Source organism: Mus caroli, unplaced genomic scaffold (assembly GCF_978045245.1).
Source record: "Mus caroli unplaced genomic scaffold, Mus_caroli_1 scaffold_10, whole genome shotgun sequence".
Lineage (NCBI taxonomy): Eukaryota > Metazoa > Chordata > Mammalia > Rodentia > Muridae > Mus > Mus caroli.
Window position 1 is genome coordinate 57,680,120 of NW_028227265.1, and position 19,252 is coordinate 57,699,371.

General features: G+C 41.9%; 1 protein-coding gene and 2 pseudogenes across 1 annotated transcript; 2 read left to right on the forward strand and 1 right to left on the reverse strand.

The window, feature by feature from the left end:
- Positions 1 to 4,069: 4,069 nt before the first annotated feature.
- On the reverse strand, positions 4,070 to 5,261 carry LOC110289215 (nascent polypeptide-associated complex subunit alpha-like; annotated as a pseudogene).
- An 11,258-nt stretch (positions 5,262 to 16,519) lies between these two features.
- On the forward strand, positions 16,520 to 17,344 carry LOC110287780 (actin, cytoplasmic 2 pseudogene; annotated as a pseudogene).
- An 18-nt stretch (positions 17,345 to 17,362) lies between these two features.
- Positions 17,363 to 18,181, forward strand: LOC147002386 (actin, alpha skeletal muscle). The gene has a single exon (XM_085843833.1). The coding sequence runs from the start codon at positions 17,363 to 17,365 to the stop codon at positions 17,642 to 17,644; it is 282 nt and encodes a 93-aa protein (XP_085699959.1). The 3' UTR covers positions 17,645 to 18,181.
- The last annotated feature ends 1,071 nt before the right edge of the window (positions 18,182 to 19,252 follow it).

The following is a 19,252-nucleotide window of genomic DNA, read 5'->3' on the forward strand; positions in this document are numbered from 1 at the left end:
CCGGAGAGGGAACAGATTTGTCATTCTTGCTTAGACTCCCTTTAGATAGTTTGTCAATCTGATCAGTCCAGCGACTCCTGTAAAATGACTTATTTTGACCATGTCCCAGCCTACAACTTCAGTGGTACCCCCAGCCCCAGCTCTAGAAGAGGCCACACTGATACCAAGAACCCCAGGTAAGACCCTGCCCACAGACCACTGAAACCTCCTCAGAGCTCTCCAGCATTCCCCAATACCCCCCTTCCCACATCATCCAATTCTTGACCAGGGCTCTGTTTTACCAGAGGCAACACAAGTTCCAAGAACCCTAGGACCCCAGAGACCACACAGGTACCCACAATCACAGAGGTCACCCAGGCTACCATAACTCCAGCAGAGACAACTACGAGACCAGAGAGCTCACTGGCCACCAGAACCACAGGCCACTCAGGCAAGAAGACCAGAGAAGAAACAGAAACCAAGGGGGGAAACAATCCGTATAACAAAGACAACCTCAGAGACTGGCACCTAAAACTCCAATTACTCCAAAGTCTAAGAGTGCAATCAGCAGCATCCAGGGCAGTATGTCCCCACTAGAGCCCTGTTATCCTACTGCAGCAAGCCCTGAATGTTCAAACACAGCTGAAGTACAAGAAAACAACCTTAAAATCAACCTTATGAAGATGATAGCTATCCTTAAAAATAGGAAGTGTATAAATCCATAAAAAAAGCCAGGAAAACACAAAAACAATTGGAGTGGAAGAATACATTCCTTAAAGAAAGCCAAGAAAAAAATCAAATAGGTGAAAGAAATGAATAAACCTGTTCAAGACCTGAAAATGATGCACCTAACCCTCAAGAGACTGGAAGCTCCAGGGAGTTTAGAGGTCAGGTGGGGTGGAGAGAGGGGTGTGGGGAGGAGGTATGGGATGTGGAACAGTTGGAGGGTGGATGGAGGGGAATAAATATGGAATGTAAAAAATGAATAAATTAATGATTTAAAAAAGAAAATAGAAGCAATAGAGAAAACACAAACAGAGAATTCTGGAGATGGAAAATTTAGGTAAGTGAGTAGGAAGTACAGATTTAAGCATCATCAAAAGAACAGACAGAAGAGAGAATCTTGGGTATAGACAATATGATAGAAGAAATTGATATATCAGTCAAAGAAAATGTTATACCTAAAAGATCCCCGACACACTATCGAGGAAATTTGAAAAACTATGAAAAAACCAAACACAAGAATAATAGGAATAGAAAAAGGAGAAGATTCTCAGCTCAAAGGCCCAGAAAATACCTTCAACAAAATCATAGAAGAAAACGTCCCTAACCTAAAGAAAGAGATGTCTATAAAAGTACAAGATTATAGAACATCAAAGAAAAAGCACCAGAAAAGAAAGTCCCCTTTCTGCATAATAATAAAAATGCTAGCTATACAGAACAAAGAGAGAATATTAAAAGCTACATGGAGAAAAGGCCAAGTAACATATAAATGCAGACCTATTTGAATTATACCTGACTTCTTAACAGAAAGACTATAAAAACCAGAAGGAGCTGAAAAGATATCTGGCAGACTGTAAGAAACCACAGATGCCATTCCAAACTATGTCAAGCAAAACTTTCAATCACTATAGATACAGAAAACAATATATTTCATGATAAAAATCAAAACTCCAACCCCACAGATTATGATCCAAGGAAACTTGAGTTACATCTATGAAAACACAGGAGATAAATATTCTCACACTACAAAAACCAACAGAAGAGAAACACACACACATACACACACACACACACACACACATCTAACATCACCAACCCTTCCCCCTCCCACCACTGCTGCCATCACCATCACTACCACCACCACCAAATTAACAGGAATTAGACATTCTCTCAGAGTAAAGGATTGGAAAAAGATTTTCCAAGCAAGTGGACCTAAAAGCCAAGTTAATCTAGCCATTCTAATATGTAATAGAATAGACTCAAACCAAAATTAATCAATAGAGACAGAAGGACACTTTATGCCTATCAAAGGAAAGATCTACAAAGATGTTCTTTAGATTTTTAATACATATGCCTCAAATGCAAGGGCACCCACATTTGTAAAGAAAATTATACTATAGCTTAAATCACACATTAACTCTCACACATTGATAGTGGAAGACTTCAATACCCTACTCTTACTAAAGGACAGGTTAGCCAGACATAAACTAAACAGAGAAACACTGGTGCTAATAAACATCTTGTACCAAATGTACCTAACACATCTACCGAACATTTTATCTAAACACAAAAGAATACACTTTCTTCTCAGCATCTCATGGAACTTTCTCCAAAATTCACCATGTACTTGGTGACAAAACCAGTCTGAATAGATACAAGAAAACTGAAATAATGCCCTGTATCCTATCAAACAACCACGGGTTAAAGCTGGAATTGAAGGATAACTGAAAGAACAGAAAGCATACAAACATGGAAACTGAACTGCTCTACTGAATGACTTCTGGGTCAAGGAAGAAAGAGGCTAAAGACTCCCTAGAATTCAATGAAAATGACTGCCCAACTTGTCCAAACTTATTTGATACAATGAAAGTTGTGCTAAGCAGAAAGTTTGTAGCAGTGAGTGCTTTCATAAAGAAGTTTGAGAGATGTCACACCTGAAATTTAACAGCACACCTAAACATTCCAGAGAAAAAGAAGCAAACGTAACCAAGAGGAGTAGATGGCACAAAATAAATAAAAACAAAGAACAATACAGAAAATCAATGAGACAGAGTTGGTTGAGAAAACCAACCAGATAGACAAAACCTTATTTAAACTAACTAAAAGACAGAATATAGAAATTAAAATTCCCAGGAGCTACTCTGTGACACAACATTCTGCACTCTAATTCCATGCAGTGTTGACTTGTACCCCAAGAGTACTGACACATCTAAATTCACAGGTGAGACCATCACTACTGCCCTAATACCTGGCCCAAGTAGCACCTGCCCAGTGCCCAAAGAACCAGAACCCAAGGTGCAGCCAGGTACACAATCCTTCCAGTTGGAAGGGCCAGTAAATATCTTCAACAAAATTATAGGAGACAACTTCCCTAAACTAAAGAGATACCATGAACATACAAGAAGCCAACAGAACTCCAAATAGACTGGGCCAGAAAAGAAATTTATCCTATCACTTAATAATCAATACACCAAATGCGCGCGCGCGCACACACACACACACACACACACACACACACACAGAATATTAAAAGCAGAAAGGGGAAAAAGTCAAGTAACATATAATGGCAGATCTATCAGAATTACACCAGTCTTCTCACCAGAGACTGTAAAAGCCAGAAGATCTTGGGCAGATGCCATGCAGACCCTAAGAGAACAAAAATGCCATGCAAGCTATTATACCCTGAAAAACTCTCAATTACCATAGATGGATAAACCAAAATATTCCATGACAAAACCAAATTTACACAATATCTTTCCATAAATCCAGCCCTACAAAGGATAGTAGATGGAAACCTCCAACACAAGGAGGGAAACTATACCATAGAAAAAGCAAGAAATAAATCTTTCAACACGTCCAAAAGAAGATTCTAAAACAAACACAATGCCACCTCTAACAATAAAAATCACAGGGAGCAACAATAACTGGTACTTAATATCTCTTAACATCACTGGTCCGAGATCCCCCATAAAAAGTCATAGATTAACAGACTGGGTAGATAAATAGGATCCAGCATTTTGCCGCATACAGGACTCAGTGACAAAGACAGACACTACCTCTGAGTAAAAGGCTGGAAAAAATTTTCCAAGCAAATGGTCCCAAGAAACAAGCTGAAGTAGCCATCCTAATTTTGAGTAAAAACTACTTTCAACCAAAAGTTATCAAAAAAGATGAGAAAGGACACTCCTCAAAAGGAAAGATCTACCAAGATGAACTCTGAATTCTGAACATCTATGCCTGCAATGCAAGGGCACCGACACTTTTTTTTTTTTCAACAAGAAGCCACAACTTTATTAGTGATAGAAACAGTACAAGCCGTAGTTCCACTTTTCAAACACCAAAAAGGGGGTTAAGGGGAGGGGGGATTTGTCTTCACTGTCAAATAGTTACATTGTTAATTCCACAATAGCATTTACAATATCGTTACTGTTGTTTTTCAGGGCTCGAGCAGCCTTTGCTCTTGATACGTTTGCTTGTGACATGACCAATTCTATGTCCTTAACTTCCACACCCGTTTCATCAACTGTCAGAGACCATCCCATGAGAAAGCGAGCCCTTCACAATCTCCCACCCTTACAGGCCAAATGGCCTCGTGCTAAGAGCTGGTTATCACTCCCTCCTCCCTGTTCCCTTCCTGGCACCTGAGGCTGTAAAAGCTGAATTATAGTCCCCTCTTCCCTATCTCTTCCTGACTCCCATGCCATCCAAGGACGTGAGTTATGTCTGAGCCCTGCCTGACACCCCAAGGCTGTCAAGGAGGATCTATGTTCCGGAGATAAGACGCAGAGTACCCGCCACCTGGAGCCTGACTTCGGCCCCCATGTCAGCAGATGTCCACTTTTTTGTTCTTTGTAAAATTCCCCCTCGACCCCTCCCTAATTCCCCGCAATGTATGCTATAAAATGAGGCACCTCAGCATAATAAACGGAGACCTTGATAGGCACCCTTCTTGGTCTCTACTACTCCTTCCCTTCCTCCCATTTCCTTCCAGGTTTGCAGTCCCCCTTGCATCCATGAATAACTGAATCCCGCGGGACGGGATAATCAACCTCCTCTTCTTCCCTCTCCTCTTGGACAGTTGGAGTCTGAGTGTTTTCCTGAATGTTTGAAACAGCTTCACCTTGAACTTTGAATTTCTCAGCAGCTGCTAACTGCGCTTGCTGAGACAAATCTTCAATCTTGACTTCCCCAAACACTATGTAGTTGTCTGAAGCTAGGCTCTTGTAGACATCTGGTTTTGTGATGACAAAGAGGATATTTTTAGATTTTCGGATAGTGACTCTCGTAACCCCTGTAACCTGTCGAAGACCCAGTTTGGACATCGCCTTCCTTGCCTTCTTCTCACTCCAACTCTGCTTGGCTTTACTAACAGGTTCTTCATTGATCTCAGATCGCCTGCCAGCTGGGCTTGTTATGTGGCTGTCTGTGTGGAGTCTTGTTCCTCGAGCTCTGGCACTGACTCATTACTGTCAGACTCTGTTCCCCAATCCTGTCTCAGCCTGAGGCTGTGGCAACTCCTGCTCTGTAGCAGGGATGGTTTCTGTGGCTTCACTGGGCATTTTGTGTGGAGATCATGGAACCAAGATGGCGGCAAAAAGCACCGAGACTTTTTAAAGAAATATTTTTACAGCACAAATATTACATTGAACCTCACACAATAATAGAGGGAGAATTCAACACTCTACTCTCACCAATGGACAGATCATGGAAACAGAAAGTAAACAGAGATACAGTGAAACTAACAGAAGCTATGAACCAAATAGATTTAACAGATATCTAGAGAACACTTCTCACTAAAACAAAAGGATACACCTTCTTCTCAGCACCTCATGGTACCTTCTCCAACAATGACTATATAATCAGTCACAAAACAAGCCTCAATTAATAAAAAAAGATTAAAATTATCCCATGCACCCTATCAGATCACCATAGACTCAGGCTGGTCTTCAATAACAACAAAAAAACTACTGAAAACTCACATACACATGGAATCTGAACAACTCTCTACTTACTCAATGGTAACTTGATTAGGGAAGAAATAAAGAAATTAAGACTTTTTACAATTTAACAAAAATGAAGACACAATATACCCAAACTCATGAACGAAACTCAGCACAATGAAAGCAATTCTAAAAGGAAAACTTATAGCTCTGAGTGCCTCCATAGAGAATATTGAGAGAGCTTACACTAGCAGCTTAACAGCACATCTGTAAGGTGTAGAACAAAAGAATCAAATACGGCCGAACTTAGTCTACAGGTTAGAGTGAGGACCACAGAGGCAGACAGCTTCTGGGACAGGCGGGAGCCACAGAGCCGCTGAGGCAGCACCCTTTTGGGGCCACAGACATCCGGCACCCTCCCAGTCGGAGGACAGTGACCTGCCCTGCAGGGAGCGCCACCTTGGCTCCGGGACTCCGCCGAGCTTAGTCTGTACAGGTCAGAGTGGGGACCACGGGGGCAGACGGCTTCTGGGTCAGGCGGGAGCCACAGAGCTGCTGAGGCAGCACCCTTTAGGGGCCGCAGATATCCGGCACCCTCCCAGTCGGAGGACAGTGACCTGCCCTGCAGGGAGCGCCATCTTGGCTCCGGGACTCCGCCGAACTTAGTCTGTACAGGTCAGAGTGGGGACCACAGAGGCAGACAGCTTCTGGGACAGGCGGGAGCCACAGAGCCGCTGAGGCAGCACCCTTTTGGGGCCGCAGACTTCCGGCACCCTCCCAGCCGGAGGACAGAGACCTGCCCTGCAGAGAGCGCCATCTTGGCTCCGGGACTCCGCCGAACTTAGTCTACAGGTTAGAGTGAGGACCACAGAGGCAGACAGCTTCTGGGACAGGCGGGAGCCACAGAGCCACTGAGGCAGCACCCTTTTGGGGCCGCAGACTTCCGGCACCCTCCCAGCCGGAGGACAGAGACCTGCCCTGCAGAGAGCGCCATCTTGGCTCCGGGACTCCGCCGAACTTAGTCTACAGGTTAGAGTGAGGACCACAGAGGCAGACAGCTTCTGGGACAGGCGGGAGCCACAGAGCCGCTGAGGCAGCACCCTTTTGGGGCCACAGACATCCGGCACCCTCCTAGCTGGAAGACAGTGGTCTGCCCTGCACAGGAGCCCTCTGCCTCAGGAGCAGGGAGCACATCTTGGATCCAGGACTCCACTGAACTTAGGAACTTAGTCTGCACAGCTGAGAGTGTGTACCACAGAAGCCTACAGCTTCTGTGACCTGCCAAAGCAACACAGCATCTGGGAAAGGTCCTGTTTTCTGCCTTCTTCTTCGGCCAGGAGGAGGTCCAAACCCCAGATATCTGTACACCTTCCCTTTAAGAGGAAAGCTTGTCAGCAGGGAGTGCTCTAACCACTGAAACTCAGAGGAGAGAGCCTGTCTCCCAGGTCTGCTGACAGAGGATACTCAGAATCCCCAGAAGAACAACCTCTGAACAGAGACAACTATAACAACTCCAGAGATTACCAGATGGCGAGAGGTAAAGGTAAGAATCCTACTAACAGAAACCAAGACCACTCACCATCATCAGGACCCAGCACTCCCACTTCGCCCAGTCCAGGGCACCCCAACACACCTGAAAAACTAGACCTGGATTTAAAAGCATATCTCATGATGATGGTAGAGGACATCAAGAAGGACTTTAAAGAACTACAGGAGAACATGGCTAAAGAGTTACAAGTCCTTAAAGAAAAACAGGAAAACACAACCAAACTGGTAGAAGTCCTTAAAGAGAAACAGGAAAACACATCCAATCAGATGATGGAAATGAACAAAACCATACTAGACCTAAAAAGGGAAGTAGACACAATAAAGAAAACCCAAAATGAGGCAACACTGGAGATAGAAACCCTAGGAAAGAAATCTGGAACCATAGATGCAAGCATCAGCAACAGAATACAAGAGATGGAAGAGAGAATCTCAGGTGCAGAAGATTCCATAGAGAACATGGGCACAACAATCAAGGAAAATGGAAAATGCAAAAAGATCCTAACTCAAAACATCCAGGAAATACAGGACACAATGAGAAGACCAAACCTACGGATAATAGGAGTGGATGAGAATGAAGATTTTCAACTCAAAGGACCAGCAAACATCTTCAACAAAATTATAGAAGAAAACTTCCCAAATCTAAAGAAAGAGATGCCCATGAACATACAAGAAGCCTACAGAACTCCAAATAGGCTGGACCAGAAAAGAAATACCTCCCGACACATAATAATCAGAACAACAAATGCACTAAATAAAGATAGAATACTAAAAGCAGTAAGAGAAAAAGGCCAAGTAACATATAAAGGCAAGCCTATCAGAATTACACCAGATTTTTCACCAGAGACTATGAAAGCCAGAAGATCCTGGACAGAGGTTATACAGACACTAAAAGAACACAAATTCCAGCCCAGGCTACTATACCCAGCCAAACTCTCAATTAACATAGATGGAGAAACCAAAGTATTCCACGACAAAACCAAATTCACACATTATCTCTCCACGAATCCAGCCCTTCAAAGGATAATAACAGAAAAAAACCAATACAAGGACAGGAACCACGCCCTAGAAACAACAAGAAGGTAATCCCTCAACAAACCTAAAAGAAGACAGCCACAAGAACAGAATGCCAACTTTAACAACAAAAATAACAGGAAACAACAATTACTTTTCCTTAATATCTCTTAATATCAATGGACTCAACTCCCCGATAAAAAGACATAGACTAACAAACTGGCTACACAAACAAGACCCAACATTTTGCTGCTTACAAGAAACTCATCTCAGAGAAAAAGATAGACACTACCTCAGAATGAAAGGCTGGAAAACAATTTTCCAAGCAAATGGTCTGAAGAAACAAGCTGGAGTAGCCATTCTAATATCAGATAAGATTGACTTCCAACCCAAAGTCATCAAAAAAGACAGGGAGGGGCACTTCATACTCATCAAAGGTAAAATCCTCCAAGAGGAACTATCAATCCTGAATATCTATGCTCCAAACACAAAGGCAGCCTCATTCATTAAAGAAACTTTAGTAAATCTCAAAGCACACATTGCACCTCATACAATAATAGTGGGAGACTTCAACACACCACTTTCACCAATGGACAGATCATGGAAACAGAAACTAAACAGGGACACAGTGAAACTAACAGAAGTTATGGATCAAATGGATCTGGCAGATATCTACAGAACATTTTACCCTAAAACAAAAGGATACACCTTCTTCTCAGCACCTCATGGTACCTTCTCCAAAATTGACCACGTAATTGGGCACAAAACAGGACTCAACAGATACAAAAACATTGAAATTGTCCCATGCATCCTATCAGATCACCATGGACTAAAGCTGATCTTCAATAACAAAATAAATAATAGAAAGCCAACCTTCACGTGGAAACTGAACAACACTCTTCTCAATGATACCTTGGTCAAGGAAGGAATAAAGAAAGAAATTAAGGACTTTTTAGAGTTCAATGAAAATGAAGCCACAACATACCCAAACTTATGGGACGCAATGAAAGCATTTCTAAGAGGAAAACTCATAGCTCTGAGTGCCTCCAAAAGGAAACTAGAAAGAGCACACATTAGCAGCTTGACAACACACCTAAAAGCACTAGAACAAAAGGAAGCAAATTCACCCAAGAGGAGTAGACGGCAGGAAATAATCAAACTCAGGGGCGAAATCAACCAAGTGGAAACAAGAAAAACTATTCAAAGAATCAACCAATCAAGGAGCTGGTTCTTTGAGAAAATCAACAAGATAGATAAACCCTTAGCCGGACTCACTAGAGGGCACAGGGAAAGCATCCTAATTAACAAAATCAGAAATGAAAAAGGAGACATAACAACAGATCCTGAAGACATCCAAAACACCATCAGATCCTTCTACCAAAGGCTATACTCAACAAAACTGGAGAACCTGGATGAAATGGAGAAGTTCCTAGACAGATACCAGGTACCAAAGTTGAATCAAGATCAGGTTAATGATCTAAACAGCCCTATATCCCCCAAAGAAATAGAAGCAGTCATTAATAGTCTCCCAACTAAAAAAAGCCCAGGACCAGATGGGTTTAGTGCAGAGTTCTATCAGACCTTCAAAGAAGATCTAATCCCAGTTCTTCACAAACTATTCCACAAAATAGAAACAGAAGGTACTCTACCCAACTCATTCTATGAAGCCACAATTACTCTGATACCTAAACCACAAAAAGACCCAACAAAGATAGAAAACTTCAGACCAATATCCCTTATGAATATTGATGCAAAAATCCTCAATAAAATTCTTGCTAACCGAATCCAAGAACACATCAAAACAATCATCCATCCTGACCAAGTAGGTTTCATCCCAGGGATGCAGGGATCGTTCAATATACGGAAATCCATCAACGTAATCCAGTATATAAACAAACTCAAAGACAAAAACCACATGGTCATCTCCTTAGATGCGGAAAAAGCATTTGACAAGATCCAACACCCATTCATGATAAAAGTCTTGGAAAGATCAGGAATTCAAGGCCCATACCTAAACATGATAAAAGCAATCTACAGCAAACCAGTAGCCAACATCAAAGTAAATGGTCAGAAGCTTGAAGCAATCCCTCTAAAATCAGGGACTAGACAAGGCTGTCCACTTTCTCCATACCTATTCAACATTGTACTTGAAGTCCTAGCCAGAGCAATTCGACAACAAAAGGAGATCAAAGGGATACAAATTGGAAAAGATGAAGTCAAAATATCACTTTTTGCAGATGATATGATAGTATATATAAGTGACCCTAAAAATTCCACCAGAGAACTCCTAAGCCTGATAAACAGCTTCGGTGAAGTAGCTGGATATAAAATTAACTCAAACAAATCAATGGCCTTTCTCTACACAAAGAATAAACAGGCTGAGAAAGAAATTAGGGAAACAACACCCTTCTCAATAGTCACAAATAATATAAAATATCTTGGCGTGACTCTAACTAAGGAAGTGAAAGATCTGTATGATAAAAACTTCAAGTCTCTGAAGAAAGAAATTATAGAAGATCTCAGAAGATGGAAAGATCTCCCATGCTCATGGATTGGCAGGATCAACATTGTAAAAATGGCTATCTTGCCAAAAGCAATCTACAGAGTCAATGCAATCCCCATCAAAATTCCAAATGAATTCTTCAACGAATTAGAAAGTGCAATCTGCAAATTCATCTGGAATAACAAAAAACCTAGGATAGCAAAAACTCTTCTCAAGGATAAAAGAACCTCTGGTGGAATCACCATGCCTGACCTAAAGCTCTACTACAGAGCAATTGTGATAAAAACTGCATGGTACTGGTATAGTGACAGACAAATAGACCAATGGAATAGAATTGAAGACCCAGAAATGAACCCACACACCTATGGTCACTTGATCTTCGACAAGGGAGCTAAAAACATCCTTTGGAAGAAAGACAGCATTTTCAACAAATGGTGCTGGCACAACTGGTTGTTAACATGTAGAAGAATGCGAATTGATCCATTCCTATCTCCTTGTACTAAGGTCAAGTCTAAGTGGATCAAGGAACTTCACATAAAACCAGAGACACTGAAACTTATAGAGGAGAAAGTGGGGAAAAGCCTTGAAGATATGGGCACAGGGGAAAAATTCCTGAATAGAACAGTAATGGCTTGTGCTGTAAGATCGAGAATTGACAAGTGGGACCTCATGAAACTACAAAGCTTCTGCAAGGCTAAAGACACCATCAATAAGACAAAAAAACCACCAACAGATTGGGAAAGGATCTTCACCTATCCTAAATCAGATAAGGGACTAATATCCAATATATATAAAGAACTCAAGAAGGTGGACTCCAGAAAGTCAAATAACCCCATTAAAAAATGGGGCTCAGAACTGAACAAAGAATTCTCACCGGAGGAATACCGAATGGCAGAGAAACACCTGAAAAAATGTTCAACATCCTTAATCATCAGGGAAATGCAAATCAAAACAACCCTGAGATTCCACCTCACACCAGTCAGAATGGCTAAGATCAAAAATTCAGGTGACAGCAGTTGCTGGCGAGGATGTGGAGAAAGAGGAACACTCCTCCATTGTTGGTGGGATTGCAAGCTTGTACAACCACTCTGGAAATTAGTCTGGCGGTTCCTCAGAAAATTGGACATAGTACTACCGGAGGATCCAGCAATACCTCTCCTGGGCATATATCCAGAAGATGTCCCAACCAGTAAAAAGGACACATGTTCCACTATGTTCATAGCAGCCCTATTTATAATAGCCAGAAGCTGGAAAGAACCCAGATGTCCCTCAACAGAGGAATGGATACAGAAATTATGGTACATTTACACAATGGAGTACTACTCAGCTATTAAAAAGAATGAATTTATGAAATTCCTAGCCAAATGGATGGACCTGGAGGGCATCATCTTGAGTGAAGTAACACAATCACAAAAGAACTCACACAATATGTATTCACTGATAAGTGGATATTAGCCCAAAACTTAGGATACCCAAGATTTAAGATACAATTTGCTAAACGCATGAAACTCAAGAAGAATGAAGACCAAAGTGTGGACACTGTGCACCTTCTTAGAATTGGGAACAAAACACCCAGGGAAGGAGTTACAGAGACAAAGTTTGTAGCGGTGATGAAAGGATGGACCATTTAGAGATTGCCATATCCAGGGATCCATCCCATAATCAACTTCTAAACGCTGACACCATTGCATACACTAGCAAGATTTTGCTGAAAGGACCCAAATATAGCTGTCTCTTGTGAGACGATGCTGGGGCCTAGCAAACACAGGAGTGGATGTTCACAGTCAGCTATTGGATGTATCACAGGGCTCCCAATGGAGAAGCTAGAGAAAGTACCCAAGGAGCTAAAGGGATCTGCAACCCTATTGTTGGAACAACATGATGTACTAACCAGAACCCCGGAGCTCTTGTCTCTAGCTGCATATGTATCGAAAGATGGCCTAGTCAGCCATCAATGGAAAGAGAGGCCCATTGGACTTGCAAACTTTATATGCCCCAATATAGGGGAATGCCAGGGCCAAAAGAATGGGAATGGGTGGGTAGGGAAGTGGGGGGCGCTATGGGGGACTTTTGGGATAGCATTGGAAACGTAATTGAGGAAAATATGTAATAAAAATATTAAAAAAAAAAAACCAAAACAAAGCAACTCCAGGCAAAGGGTGAATTTCTATTCCATGGTTATGATGAATAAAAAAAAAACACAAAACTCAAACCCAATCTGGGACAACAATATATTCTTAAAGCAAATACCAATGATCAGTGATTAAAAAATAAACATTCATGCGTGTTTATGTACATAAACTCGCAGTCCATAGTCATATGTATACAGATGTTAGCATTTATAACAGATTCAAGCTGCCTATAAGGGAATTAAAATGCAAATACTACTAGTTTACTTCCACATGTGCGCTAACTACTTCACCTTTATATGGTCCTTGTTTTTGTAAAAATTTCCAAGTTTCTAGTTAATCATAAAGCCAAAACAAACAAACAAAAAACAAAACCAACAAAATAAATAAAGAAGATTGGGAATCTTCTGTTGCCAGTCACAGGGTGACAGGCTCCTTCACCTGGTTGAACTGCAGATTTCAAAAATATCTAGCAGTTTAGGGCTCCATCTGCCTGCTCAGTTGGATCTGTTTTGTTTTGCTTAATCGGGGAAATGCCCATATAATCTGCGTATCTGGCATCCCTTGAAAAATCAGGCCTGGAAAAAAAAAAAAAAAAAAAAAAAGAATCAAATACACCAAAGAGGAGTAGACAGCAGGAAATAATCAAACTCAGGGCTGAAATCAACCAAGCAGAAACAAAAAGAACTACACAAAGAATTAACAAAACCAGGAGCTGGTTCTTTGAGAAAATCAACAAGATAGATGAACCCTTAACCAGACTAACCATAGGGCACAGAGATAGCATCCAAAATAACCAAATGAGAAACGAAAAGACATACAACAGACTGCAAAGAAATTTAAGAAAAATTATCAGATTCTACTACAAAAGCCTATACTCAACAAAACTGGAAAATCTGGATGGAATGGATAATTTTCTAGACAGATCTCAGGTATCAAAGTTAAATCAGGGTCAGATTAACCATGTACAGTATGATAACCCCTTATGAAATAGAAGCAGTCATTAAAAGTCTCCCAACCAAAAAAATCACAGGACCAGAGGGTTTTAGTGCAGAATTCTATCATATCTTCAAAGAAGACCCAATTCCAAATATTCTTCAAACTATTTCACAAAATAGAAATGGAAGAAACACTACCTAATTTGTTCTATCAAGCCACAGTTACGTTGCTACCTAAACCACAGAAGGACCTAATAAAGAAAGAGATCTCCAGGTCAATTTCCCTATGAATATCGATGCAAAAATAATAAAATTCTCAAAAAAATGACTCCAAGAACACATCAAAACAATCATTCACCATGTCAAGTAGGCTTGATCCCAGAGATGCAGGGTTGGTTCAATATAAGGAAATACATCACTGTAATCCAGTATATAAACAAATTCAAAGAAAAAAATATGTGATCATCTCATTAGATGCTGAAAAGTATTTGACAAAATACAATATCCCTTCATGTTAAAGGTCTTGGAAAGATCAGGAATTCAAGGCCCATACCTAAATGTAGTAAAAGCAATATACTGCAAACCAGTAGGCATCATCAAACTAAATGAAGAGAAACTTGAAGCAATCCCACTAAAATCAGGGACTTAGACAAGGCTGTCCTCTCTCTCCCTATCTATTCAATATAGTACTTGAAGTTCTAGCTAGAGCAATTAGAAAACAAATGGAGGTCAAAGGGATACAAATTGGAAAGGAAGAAGTCAAAATAACACTACAGTTCAATGCAATTCTCATCAAAATGCGAATAAAATTCTTTTTTCCCATTATATAATTAATTTATTTTACATCTGATTGCTGCACCCATACCAGTCTTCCTTCACAAGTCCCTCCCTACTTCTTCTTTGAGAGAGTGCCCTCCCCAGGTATCTCCCAACCTGGCACCTCAAGTATCTGCAGGGTTAGGCACATACTCTCCCACTGAGCCAAGTCAAGGCAGCCCAAAACTCAATTCTTACTGACCTTGAAAGGACACTATTCAACTTAATATGGGAAAAAAACAGGATAGCTAAAATAATCCTGTACAATAAAAGATCATCTGGAGGTAGCCCCACCCCTGGTTTACAGGGCTATAGTAATAAAAAAAAAAAAACCAGAAGTGGCTTATAAACAGATAAACTGATCAATGGAATTAAATTGAAGACTCAGTATGTAAATCCACACACCTGTGAACAATTGATCTTGGACAAAGAAGCCAGAAATACACAATAGAAATTGGAAAACATCTTCAACAAGTGGTGTTGGTCTAACTGAATGTCATTGTGTAGAAAAATGCAAATTGATTCATATTCATCATCCTGTACAAAACTCGAATCTAAGTAGATAAAACAACTTAATATAAAACCAGATACATTGAACCTAACAGAAAGTGGGGGGAATAGCCTTGAACTCACTAGCACAGGAGACAACTTTCTGAACAATGAATAAGTGGAACCTTATGAAACTGAAAATCTTCTGTAAGACAAAGGACACTGTCAGTAGGACAAAAAGGCCACCTATAGAATTGGGAAAGATTTTCACCAACCTCACATCTGACAGAAGGTGAATATCCAAAATATATGAAGAACTCAAGAACCTAGACATCAACAAACCAAATATCCAATTCAAAAATGAGGTATAGCTCTAAACAGAATTCTAGACAGAGGAATTTCAAATGTCTGTGAAATACTTAAAGAAATGTTCAACATCCTGAGCCATCAAGGAAATGTAAATCAAAACTACTTTGATATTCCATCTTTTACTTTCAGAGTAAAAACCTGAATGACAGTTCAAGGATGTGGAGCAGGGGAAAATTCCTCCTTTGCTCTGGGAGTGCAAACTATACAGTCAATATGGAAATCAATATGTTGGTTCCAGAGAAAATTGAGAACCATTCTACATCAAGACCCAGCTATACCAGTCTTGGGCATATATGTAAGGATGCTCCATCCTACCACAAGGACACTTATTCAACTATGTTCATTGTGACTTTATTCATAATGGCCAGAATTTTGAAACAACCTAGATGTTCCTCAATCAAAGATGGCTAAAGAAAATGTGGTACATTTACACGATGGAGTTTTATTCAGCTGTTAAAAGCAATGACATCACAAAAATTTGTGGGCAAATGGATGGAACTATAAAAAAAAAAAATCATCCCAGACCCAGAAAGGCAAAAATTGTATGCACTCACTTCTAAGAGGGCATTCGATGTTAAGTAAATGACAAATATGCTATAATTCACAGACCCAGAGAGTTCTCAGGGGGACATATATATCTCCCTGGGAAGGGGAAACAAAATAGATTTTTCTGGTAGACTTGGGGTGGGTGGGAAGGAACCAGGAGAGATTAGATGGGGTCTAGGGGAGATATAGGGAGGGTACTAGGGGAGATGACTGGAATTGTGGGGGTGTTTTGAGGGGGGTGATGTAGAGATTTAGTTCAATGAGACCCACCCTGGAATCTATGAGAGTAACTCTAGTGAAGTCTGATAATAATGGGGGATATGGGGTCAGAGCCTGAATTGGCCATATTCTATAATTAGACAAATCTCCTAGCAGTGGGAGTAGAACATCAATCCAGCCACAAAACTTTTAACCTACATTCTATTCTTTCCACAAGATGTGCACAGAAGGTCTCACACTCCGCCGGCTTACACTGCGCTTCTTGCCGCTGCTCCGTCGCCACTGCCGCCGCGTCCTTCGCTGATCGCAATGGAAGAAGAAATCGCCGCACTCGTCATTGACGATGGCTCCGGCATGTGCAAAGCCGGCTTTGCTGGCGACGACGCCCCCAGGGCCGTGTTCCCTTCCATCGTAGGGCGCCCCCGACACCAGGGCGTCATGGTGGGCATGGGCCAGAAAAACTCGTACGTGGGTGATGAGGCCCAGAGCAAGTGGGGTATCCTGACCCTGAAGTACCCTATCGAACACGGCATTGTCACCAACTGGGACGACATGGAGATCTGGCACCACACCTTCTACAATGAGCTGCGTGTGGCCCCTGAGGAGCACCTGGTGCTTCTGACCGAGGCCCCCCTGAACCCCAAAGCTAACAGAGAGAAGATGACGCAGATAATGTTTGAAACCTTTAATACCCCAGTCATATACGTGGCCATTCAGGCGGTGCTGTCCTTGTATGCATCTGGGCACACCACTGGCATTGTCATGGACTCTGGTGACGGGGTCACACACACAGTGCTCATCTATGAGGGCTACGCCCTTCCCTACGCCATCTTGTGTCTGGACCTGGCTGGCCCGGACCTGACAGACTACCTCATGAAGATCCTGACTGAACGGGGCTACAGCTTTACCACCACTGCTGAGAGGGAAATTGTTCGTGACATAAAGGAGAAGCTGTGCTATGTTGCCCTGAATTTTGAGCAAGAAATGGCTACTGCTGCATCATCTTCCTCCTTGGAGAAGAGTTACGAGCTGCCCGATGGGCAGGTGATCACCATCGGCAATGAACGGTTCCGGTGTCCGGAGGCACTCTTCCAGCCTTCCTTCCTGGGCATGGAGTCCTGTGGTATCCATTAGACCACCTTCAACTCTATCATGAAGTGTGATGTGGATATCCGCAAAGACCTGTATGCCAATACAGTGCTATCTGGTGGTACCACCATGTACCCAGGCATTGCTGACAGAATGCAGAAGGAGATCACAGCCCTAGCACCCAGCACAATGAAGATTAAGATCATTGCTCCCCCTGAGCGCAAGTACTCAGTCTGGATCGGTGGCTCCATCCTGGCCTCACTGTCCACCTTCCAGAAGATGTGGATCAGCAAGCAGGAGTATGATGAGTCGGGCCCCTCCATTGTCCACCGCAAATGCTTCTAGATGGACTGAGCAGGTGCCAGGAATCTGCTGCATGAGCTGATATGGAAGTATCGATTTGCCCTGGCAAATGTATACACCTCATGCTAGCCTCATGAAACTGGAATAAGCCTTTGAGAAGAAATTTGTCCTTGAAGCTTGTATCTGATATCAGCACTGGATCGTAGAACTTGTTGCTGATTTTTGACCTTGTATTCAAGTTAACTGCTCCCTTGGTATATGTTTAATACCCTGTGCATATCTTGATTTAGTCCTTAGTTCATGTGGCTCAGTCACTTGGGGGCTGGGGAGAGCACGCTGTGGACGAGAAAGCCCCAGCCTGGTGGATCTCTGTGAGCACCACGGAGTGATCTGTGCAGGGTATTAACCAACAGCAGACTTCCAGGATTTCCTGAGGCTGGCAAGGGTTCCTGAACCAGTTACCACTCCTTCTTGCCAGTCTAACAGGGTGGGAAAGTCCGAGCCTTAGGACCCAGTTTGCGTTCTGGTTTCTTCCCTCCTGACCACCATGGGTTGTTACTTGCCTTGAGTTGGGAACGTTTGCATCGACACCTGTAAATGTACTCACCCTTTTAATTTATGTAAGGTTTTTTGTACTCAATTCTTTAAGAAATGACAAATTTTGGTTTTCTACTGTTCAATGAGAACATTAGGCCCCAGCAACACGTCATTGTGTAAAGAAATAAAAGTGCTGCAGAAAAAAAAAAAAAAAAGATGTGCACAGAACTTATGATAGTGGCCAACCCAAGATTAGTCAAACTTCTCACCTGTGCCATGAGAAGGAGCCTATGAGTGACACTGGAGAGGCAGGAACCAGAAGCAGGTCAGCCCAGAGACCCAGGGCAGAAGCAAACATGACTGGCAAAAAAGTCAATTAAATGATACTAAATAATATTCTGGTATACTCATAGGTCAGTGCCTAGTCCAATGGTCATCATAGGGGTGTTGTCTTAGTTAGGGTTTTTCTGCTATGAAAAGACACCATGACCACAGCAACTCTTATAAAAGAAAACATTTGAGTCTGGCTTATAGTTTCAGAGGTCTAGTCCACTATCACCATGGAGGGAAGCATGGCAGCATGCAGGCAGACATGATGCTGGAGAAAGAGCTGAGAGTTACACATCTTGACTCTCAAGTAGCAGCAAAAGAACTTTGTGTCCCAGAACCTGGGCTTAAGCATCTGAGATCTCAAAGCCCACTCTTATATTAACATACTTCCTCCAACAGGGCCACACCTACTCCAACAAGGTCACATCTCCAAATAGCGCTAGTTCCTATGGGCCAAACATTCAAACACATGTGTCTATGGGGGGCATTCCTATTCAAATTACCACAAGCATCATTCAGCAACTAAATGGGTGCAGATACAGAGACCAACAGCCAAACAATATGCAGAATCAGGGGATCTCCATAGAAGAAGAGGAGGAAGGATTGTAAGAGCTAGAGGAGTTCCATGCCATGAGAACATTGCTAACAGAATCAACTAATCAGGGCTCAAATGGGCTCACAGAAACTAAATAAACAAACACAGACTCTGTATGGGTCTGAGCTAAGTTTTCTGTGTATACCTTATGGTTGTGTAGCTTGGTGTTCTTGTACTATTTCCAAAAG